This window comes from Octopus sinensis, linkage group LG18 (genome assembly GCF_006345805.1).
Source record: "Octopus sinensis linkage group LG18, ASM634580v1, whole genome shotgun sequence".
NCBI lineage: Eukaryota > Metazoa > Mollusca > Cephalopoda > Octopoda > Octopodidae > Octopus > Octopus sinensis.
This window is the reverse complement of record NC_043014.1, coordinates 41490098-41500354: the sequence shown is the minus strand read 5'-3', so window position 1 is coordinate 41500354 and position 10257 is coordinate 41490098. Positions and strand designations below refer to the sequence as shown.

The following is a 10257-nucleotide window of genomic DNA, read 5'->3' as shown; positions in this document are numbered from 1 at the left end:
TAAAAAATGTCTGCAAGTGATTAAAGTAGTATTTATTCTGATTGAACCAGTTGTTGTTTGCCAAATTAATCAAGAATGTAAATTAGTCATTCTATATTGCTTTTAAATATATCTAGGAATGATTTTCTGTAGAATGTTAAAAGCTTGTATAAGTGCTCAGCTATTTAGGACGCTTTCTTGTATTTTAACATTACTTGCAGTATCGCCCGGCGTTGCTCGGGTTTGTTTCGATTCTTTAGAATTGGAATTTTTGAAACATAAACATTTTGCATTATGTAGCTTGTTATTCTCCTTAAGTGAACATTTTTCTGGTTGAAATAAACCGAAAATGACGAAACAGCAGTAAAAATGTCGTAAAAAATAGGGATTTTCATAGAAAAAAAGCACCTTTTAGATGTAAATGGTCCGATTTGAATTTTTTCTTCTACAGAATGAAGAACAAGCCTTCTATCATACTCTCAATTTTGGTCAATTTGCGTCGCAGGACTTTTACGTGTTTAGGGCCTATACGGGTTTTAATCCGGCCCTGGTTGTGCCAAGGAACAAGATAGCATGGCTGCCGATAGTTCACGTCATTCAGAACTTCTCTGGGGCAAAATAACTGCAACAGCAAGAACACCAAGCACGAAAACATGGGTTTCGCGTTAAGAAAATTGGCAAGGCCATCCATATTACTTACTAGAGTAGCACTATCTTTGATTGAAAGAGGTGTGGCATTGTAAAACTCTCGGGTGTGATAAAATATGAAGGCAGAAAACTTGATACGATGTTTTGAATTGATGTTTATATGCGAAGTTTGAAGTGAAAACGCACTTTCTCTAACTTTGTTTTCTTTGTCAAGTATTTATCCTGAAACTACTTAGATTGTTTATATGAAATATAATAAAAGTTCATAAATATTCTCTCTCGCTCTCTTTCGCTTTATCTCTCTCATGCGCGCGCACACAAACACACATACATGCGCGCAAATGTATATTTTACACGTGTGTATTAAATACTAGTAAGATCTGACTGAAAATTGCGATAGACCCACTGAGGGTATGAAACTTTTTCGTATTTATTAAGAAGAATGCATAAAGAATTTTTCATAGCTTAAATTTAAAGCTCCGTGCTTTCATTTTTCTTTGTTGCTTGAAAGCCATATACGTTATTTTATGAAAAGTTAAATTTTAGGGGGGCCCCATAAGGATATTAGTTATAAAATATCGAGTACCATTTAAGCCCCCCCATGGGGTATTAGGCCTATTTTATATAGATGGCTTTTGGACGAAGTGATACTGAGAGGAAGAACGATCGAGTAAGGGAGTGAGGGGGTGAGAGGTACAGACAGAAATAGAGAGACAAATAGACAATGGGAGAGAGAGAGAGAGAGAGAGAGAGGAGAGAGATGGAGGGAGGGAGAGAGAGATGATCTATGCAAATATTGATGTGTTGTCACAGAGGAGTAACGTGTGTAGCGGAATGGTAATCAAATGTCCAGCAGTGGAAAAATAAAATTGATAAACAAAAGGACTATATTTCATTTTGGACAGTTCATTTGTCAATGAACGAAATAAATTATTAGTTGAATCGTAAGTAGGTTTATGTTCAATGGCGGCTGAAAGTATGAGTGCATGGCTATGTCCATACATGCATGCGTGTATGTATGCATCTACCTGTATTTTTATATCCATGTCTGTGTGTGTTCGTTTTCTATGAAACCACATTGGTTAACCTGTTATGATTTTCTACATATTGAAAAGTACCGGTCACCGCATTTTTGCCTTTGATTCTCAATTTTCATACATACACACGGATCTTTTCGGTTTGAACGGTAGTTTTTAACATAATTTCTAGGTAACTAAAAAATTTTAAACTTCGTATACTGGTAGAATGTGTTTATAAAACATTTTTTCTCTAGGCTTTATTAAGAAAATTCTATAGTTTGTAAGATATTTGTTGTTTTTTTCTTCAATTTCTGCAATTTCAACCAATCACTGACGTCTATTGAGGTAAAAAATACATACTGTGCTGTATGAATATGTCCCTCGTTTAAGAAACAGATTGGGTTTATTTACACTTGTGAAGAAAAAAAGATACCCTTCCCCCCCCCCACCGCTAACCCTAACCCCAACTAACCCTAGATCGATACTAGGGTCATAATTATGGGTGACAATTTCATATGACACCGATAGAAAAACTACCGTTCAAACCGAAGAGATCACACACACACACACACACACATACATTTATGTATGTGTATGAACACTGAAAATCAAATATGAAAATTTAGTGCAAGTCCATTTCAGAGTATATGTAATAGCATCTCTTTGATGCAAGTCTCAGGAAATGCCTCTCCAATGCCTAAAACAGCAAATATTACGTAATTTTCCTTTTAGAATGTTCGTGTAAACGGACGTTGGAACCGGAGTTGGTACGGAAACTTTTGTAACTTATAAGTATTAAAGAACTTTCTTTGTTTTCTTTTCATTGGTTTACGTGTGAGTGTATAAATATATATATATGTACGTATATATATACATATATATATATATATATATATACACACACATATATATTCATATATATGCACATATATTTATATATAAGTATATATATGTGTGTGTCTGTGCAGCTATACACATGTATGTATGTATATATATATATATATATATATATATATATATATATATATAATCAATAATAATAAAGGTTAAAATTAATTAATCAATTAATAATTAATAATTTTACCAAGTAGTTCGGTATGTTAAAAGAACCATTATTGGTAACCTTATACAAAAATTCTATAATTATAAGCATAATTATAATCAGGGTTCAGCAAAAATTGCTTCACCACATACCGAAATTTAGAAATAGCAGTTAAATACAACTACCATAAGATATCCCCCATACATTAATACTCTCAACTCATGCATTTAAAGAGAAAAAAAAAAACGAATCCACCTGGCTTTGATTAACTATATACGCGTTTCTGGGTTAAAGAGATGTAAAAAGATATAAAATCATATTTCTACTCACTCCCGTCACCAGTATAGTAATTCAATTTTAAATTTGAGAACACTGATAGTTAACATACGTACTCGACCAAGCGCCATATTTACATATTTACATCATACTCTCGTAGAAATACACAAAAGTGTATTATAATATGTATGCATACACAGAAATGTATATATACACTATAGATTCATATGTAGGTATATGATTATTCCAAAAGATTTTCTAGTGAAAGAGGGACTGGATTTTTTTCCTTGATGAAAAATTCGAAAATAGAAACAAGAAAACATACATGCACATAAATACTTATAGTAAGATAAATTAATAAGGATCACTTAAATAGCTGTAAAAATATATAATGATATAACCGTTACAATATACCATAGTGAGAAATGAAATAATACTACACAGTAGTATTATTGCAAGCGAAATGTGTCATGCACTACATTAAGTTACAGAGTTCAAACACGCGCGCACACACACACACACACACACACACACATACACACACACACTCACACACACACACACACACACACACACACACATATACATATTAGAGGGAAACCCCTCATTTTAAAAATATATATATATATATACATGTAATAAACTATAAATCTGAAGTGTTGGTAAAAATACTGGTTTCAAATATTTCTTTATTGCCCACAGGGGGCTAAACATGAGGGGACAAACAAGAACAAAGAAAGAGATTAAGTAGATTACTTCGACCCCAGTGCCTAACTGGTACTTATTTAATCAACCCCGAAAGAATGAAAGGCAAAGTCGACATCGGCGGAATTGGAACTTAGAACGTAACAGCAGACGAAATGCTGCTAAGCATTTCCCCCGGCGTGCTAACAATTCTGCCAGCTCGCCGCCCTACTGGTTTCGAGTATTAGCAAAAAGTAATGTGGACCCCGGTGGAATTCGAACTCAGAACGTAAAGACGGACGAAATTCTGCTAAGCATTCCGCCCCACCGGCATGCTAACGATTCGGCCAGCTCATCTCCCTTTCCAATAACTTAAATATTAAGTCTTATTTTACTTATATTTTTTCACCTTACCTAAGGCGGGATATAGCAAACTCGTTAGCATGCCCAGCTTTTGGTCCGTCCTTACTTTCTGAGTCCAAATTCCCCCGAGATCGACTATGCCTTTCATCATTTCGTGATCGATAAACACATATCAGTTACGCATTGGGTTCGATTTAATCGATTAGTCTCCTTCCCATAAAACTTCAGGCCCTGTAGCTATAGTAGAAAGAATTATTACAACTTACCGAAAATGTACGGTCATTACCGAATCAGTTGAATATAAAGTTGGAGGCAGTCTGTTTCCGCAAATTCCTCCTTGACCACCAGCATCGTCCTGTCAACACACAATACAAACAACGTATCACAGAGAAGTATCGTATACATTACAGAAAAAATAATTATACAATGATGAAGTTACAGTTTTAATTTCCTTACGTTTGCTTGGCATACAACTAATAAAGAAATCAAGTTTTCGAGGATCAGTTTCTAGTCGCATATAACGAGTTGAGTGGGATGAAAATACTTGGCATGTTGATGGGAAAGAAATATCTAATTACAATTATTCATGGAATTCTCTGAAAAATCACACTTAATGCAGTCGTCAAGTTCGAAGTTTAAATTTATCAAAGACTAAAATGGACGTACGTAGTAGGGAATATGTTTTTGTTTGTTCCTTCTTGAGCCACGCCTGGCTCATAAGAGCCGGTTTCCCGGTTTTCTTGGCGCATAGTTTCCCCACCTGGACGGGACACCGGTCCGTCGCAGGTGAGCTGCAAGATGCAGGAGGAAAGAGTGAGAGAAAGTTGTGGCGAAAGAGTCAGCAAAAGTTCGCCATTACCTTCTGCAGGAGCCGCGTGGAGCTTAGGTTTTTTCGCTCATAAACACACACATCGCCCGGTCTGAGAGTCTAACCCGCGATCCCTGGACCACGAGTCCGCTGCTCTAACCACTAGGTCATGTGCATCCACTACACTTAATGCAGTCGTCACGAAAGAGACAGAGTATAAGTTCGAAGTTCAAATTTATTAAAGACTAAAATGGATGTAAGTAGTAGGGAATATGTTCGATGTATGATGAAACGGTGATAACTCTGGACATGTTTCAATCTTGTAAATCCTCCTCAGCCAATATTAGCTTTCACTTAACTGTATGGTTTCACCGATATATTTCCCATTGTCATTTTTTCAAATTACTTAATCAGAGATTTTTCTCTCAAAACCGATTTATGTATAGATTTTAAACATTGAATGGAAGGCATCGTAATTTACTTCAAATATGCTTTACGTGTAATGTGTTTTGACTGGTACAAGACAATACACACACACACACACACACACACACACACATATATATATATATATATATATATATATATATATAGAGAGAGAGAGAGAGAGAGAGAGAGAGACTCTTTATTCTTTACTCTTTTTACTCATATATTTGTTTCAGTCATTTGACTGCGGCCATGCTGGAGCACCGCCTTCAGTCGAGTAAATCGACCCCAGGACTTATTCTTTGTACGCTTTTGCCGAACCGCTAAGTTACGGGGACATAAACAGACCAGCATCAGTTTTCAAGCCTTGTTGGGGTGGGGTGGGGGACAAACACAGACACGCAAACGTATACGCACACACATACATATATAGATATATATATATACATATATACGACGGGCTTCTTTCAGTTTCCGTCTGAGAAAAAACAATGCATGTTTAGTTGGATGGGGGGATGCTTGAGTTCGTTCAAAAGCTTCATAGCGCGTGTCTTTCCCCTTTTCCTAAAGGCTTGGGATAAAAATTGGCCCTTTCACATCTTGTATGAGGAATATCGAATGTATCCATGCACTACCTGCCTGATGTCCCTGACGAAAGACCATACTGACTTTGCAGGATCGTTGTCAATCATGGCATGGATCTCACCAACAAATTCAGGAGTTGTTTCCTTATCTGAACGATCAGAGTGAGTTTTCAGAGCTATCGTACATTCATAATCACCATTAGACTCATCCAATTCTTACTCTGCACTCTACTCAGATTGACACCCAAACACTCTGAAATGTTTGTAATGGAGCTTTCGTCGCGAATTCAAAGCAGTACAGCATACCGTTTCCAAATTTCTAGTTCAGTAAATTGCGTCGTGGTCCTGTTTTTCTCACAGACGTTGCTCAACTGATTCTACTATGCTGTATAATCGACAAACTCATAAACAAACAATGCGCATGCGCGAAATAAAAAATGATGTAGCGATAGCCATTGCATCTTATATATATCTATATATATAAAGCTGAAGTTGTCTGTGTGTGGCAGGTTTGGTAGCCTTCAACTAACACTATCTCCTCCGAGACCCTGCGGCGCAAGTTGACCAAAATTGAGAGTATGATAGAAGAAGGCTTGCTCTTCATTCTGTAGAGGATAAAATTCAAATCAGACCATGTTAAAGCCGAAAAATTATTTACATCAAAAACGTGCTTTTTTCTATGATTTTTTTGACTGCTGTGTCGCCATTTTTCGGTGTATTTCAACAAGAAAAATGTTCACTTAAAGAGAATAACAAGCTACATAATGCAAAATTTTAACTTTTCAAAAATTTCAATTCTAAAGGGTCGAAACGAACCCGAGCAACGCCGGGCGATACTGCAAGTATATATATGTATATATATATATATATATATATACATATATATATATATACTAGCACACAATTTAATTATGTATGTGCATGCATGTAGCTATCTGGATGATTAAATATAGAAGGCATAGGAGTGTTTTTGTTTCTAAGTGTTTATGGATGACTAAATTCACAAAATCTCCATCTTGAATTTTTTAAACTGTCAGAAATCAGTTAACGTGTCAAAGAAACAAAGAAACGTTTGCGCAGGCTCGAATCGGCTTTTTGATGATATTACATGAACCGTTGTACCGCCTTTCTCCTTTTCTACCCAATTAGGCTGTGTAATTGGTGTAAATACACTCCCTCCTTTTTGCCAGCGGGAACGACTCGGCATTTTATTTGATGTAACCGACTTGAATATTTATTACACGCATTTAACACACTCATCGTTGTCCTTTTTTAATGTAACAAGCTTCCTCTTAAGTGGCGAGCTGGCAGAATCGTTGGCACGCCGGGCGAGATGCCTAGCGGTATTTCGTCTGCCGTTACATTCTGAGTTCAAATTCCGCCGAGGTCGACTTTACCTTTCATCCTTTCGGAGTCGATTAAATAAGTACCAGTTACGCACTGGGATCTATATAATCGACTTAATCCCTTTGTCTGTCTTTGTTTGTCTTCTCTGTGTGTTTAGCCCCTTGTGTGTAGTAAAGAAATAGGTATGTCATCTGCCGTTACGTTCTGAGTTTAAATTTCGCCGAGGTCGACTGTGCCTTTCATCCTTTCGGGGTCGATTAAATGAGTACCAGTTACGCACTGGGGTCGACTTACTCCCTTTGTCTGTTCTTGTTTGTCCCCTCTGTGTTTAGCCCCCTGTGGGCAGTAAAGAAATAAAATTCGTCAGCACGCGCCGTGCAAACTTCTCAGCAGTATTTTCTCCGTCTTGACGTTTTGAGTTCAAATTCCACCGACATCAACTCTCACGGTCGATAAAATAAGTATCAGATGAGCACTGGGGCCGATATAATCGACTTAACCCGTATCCCAAAATTGCTTGCCTTTTGTCATTAGAACCCAAATATAGCGAAATATTTCCAAAGAAATTTGACAGTTTTGATCACTTTAGAAGACGTCTTTCATGTAGAGACCAAATGAAACAAATGTTAAATTTTGATCAACTTGTTAAGAGTACCTTAAATTACTTTTGTATACTATGTCGCACTATTTCAAACGACTTCATAACTGAAAAATAAGTGGGATGCTATTTATACTCGAGTAAATGATTCAAAATATATATTTCCCAGTCACTTTTCTTAGACACAATATAAATAATACGAATGATAAATCTATAATACGAATGATAAATTTATAACCATTGAATACGATAAAAGTACTTGTTTGCCATTTATGCTATCGACCCAGGAAGAAGGAAAGAATAAAGTGAGGATCAGCAGAAATTGAATTCCGAACATAGACGATAAATACATCATTACGTAGTTTATCTGTCATTGGATTTACGAATGACATAAAAGCGGTGTGCATAGCAGATTATGCTTTTGATTTTGTAGGAGTGGCTGTGTGGTAAGTAGCTTGCTTACGAACCACATGGTTCCGGGTTCAATCCCGCTACGTGGCAGCATTGGGCAAGTGTCTTCTACTATAGCCCCGGGCCGACCAAAGCCTTGTGAGTGGATTTGGTAGATGGAAACTGAAAGAAGTCCCGTCGTATATATGTATGTGTGTGTATATGTTTGTGTGTCTGTGTTTGTCCCCCCAACATCGCTTGACAACCTATGCTGGTGTGTTTACGTCCCCGTAAATTAGCGGTTCGGCATAAGAGACCGATAGAATAAGTACTAGGCTTACAAAGAATAAGTCATGGGATCGATTTGCTCGACTAAAGGTGATGCTCCAGCATGGCCACAGTAAAAGAGTAAAAGAATAAGCGTATACATTTAAGTATATCTTACGTAGGTCGAAGCATGGCGGTAGTACTGGCAGAATCGTTAGCACGCTGGGCGAAATGCTTGGCAGTATTTCGTCTGCCGCTACGTTCCGAGTTCAAATTCCGCCGAGGTCGACTTTGCCTTTCATCCTTTCGGGGTCGATTAAATAATTACCAGTTACGCACTGGGGTTGATATAATTAACTTAATCCGTTTGTCTGTCCTTGTTTGTCCTCTCTGTGTTTGGCCCCTTGTGGGTAGTAATGAAATAGGTAGTATAGATTTGAAACGATGCTTTTATAAATTCGTATCAAAAGACGCTCAAAAACAACTCTTATAAGAGAGGTCTATATTTAATTGAATCGATCCTGGAGCGACGCCAAAATTGACAACGGTTGAAATTTAACTTGGAATCGAGGATGAAACTGAATACTCTATTTCATTTAGTTCTAGGTGGTTTGTCTTTTATCTGATCTATCTTTAACCTGTTTAATGACACAATAATCTTTTGATTCACTGCAGTTCACGAACGTCACTCCTGCTTTCACATCTGGAACTTTGATGATACAAAAATTGCCTTAACTTAGACGGTTTGAAACGTACCAAATGTGTGTGAATGTTTGCGTAAATGCATATCTACACACGCATTTTCATTCATTCACATCATATATGTTTATGTGTGTGGAGGCGCAATGGCCCAGTGGTTAGGGCAGCGGACTCGCGGTCGTAGGATCGCGGTTTCGATTCCCAAACCGGGCGTTGTGAGTGTTTATAGAGCGAAAACACCTAAAGCTCCACGAGGCTCCGGCAGGGATGTTGGTGATCCCTGCTGTACTCTTTCACCACAACTTTCTCTCACTCTTACTTCCTGTTTCTGTTGTACCTGTATTTCAAAGGGCCGGCCTTGTCACTCTCTCTGTCACGCTGAATATCCCCGAGAACTACGTTAAGGGTACACGTGTCTGTGGAGTGCTCAGCCACTTACACGTTAATTTCGCGAGCAGGCTGTTCCGTTGATCGGATCAACCGGAACCCTCGTCGTCGGAACCGACGGAGTGCTTCCATATGTCTGTGTGTGTGTGTGTGTGTGTGTGTGTGTGCAGTTAAATAAAACCAAACAATATCGATATCAGAGTATATATATATGTATATATATATGTACTTCATACGACGGACTTCTTTCAGTTTCCGTCTACCAAATCCACTCATGAGGTTTTGGTCGGCTCGAGGCTATAGTAGAAGACACTTGCCCAAGGTGCCACGCAGTGGCACTGAGCCTGAGAACATGTGGCTGTAAAGCATACTACTTACCATACAGCCAATCCTTCATATAAATATATATATATATATATATATATATATATATATATATATATATATACTTTATTTAAAGCAGCAGAAAATTAAACAAAATCTGTTACTCTGAGTTTCTCGTTGCCATTCATCAGACAGTTTTTGCTAGAATTATATATATATAGGTGAGAAAGTTGGTGTGTGAAAGCACGTGGCTGAATATATAGAAAATAGTAAAAAGTGAAAAAACTACAGAAGGCTTGTTTTAAAAGGTTAAAAAAATATATATGACTCAAATATATATTTTTTAACCTTTTAAAACAAGCCTTCTGTAGTTTTTTCACTTTTTACTATTTTCTATATATATATATATATATATA

General features: G+C 37.2%; 1 protein-coding gene across 1 annotated transcript in view; it reads right to left on the bottom strand.

The window, feature by feature from the left end:
* Window positions 1-3318: 3318 nt before the first annotated feature.
* LOC115221255 overlaps window positions 3319-10257 on the bottom strand; it is a 63935-nt gene continuing 56996 nt past the window's right edge. The window contains exons 2-3 of the mRNA XM_029791404.2: window positions 4278-4366; window positions 3319-3340 (exon numbers count right to left, since the gene is read on the bottom strand). Coding sequence (XP_029647264.1) covers window positions 3319-3340; window positions 4278-4366 — 111 coding nt within the window. The remainder of the gene's footprint in view (window positions 3341-4277; window positions 4367-10257) is intronic.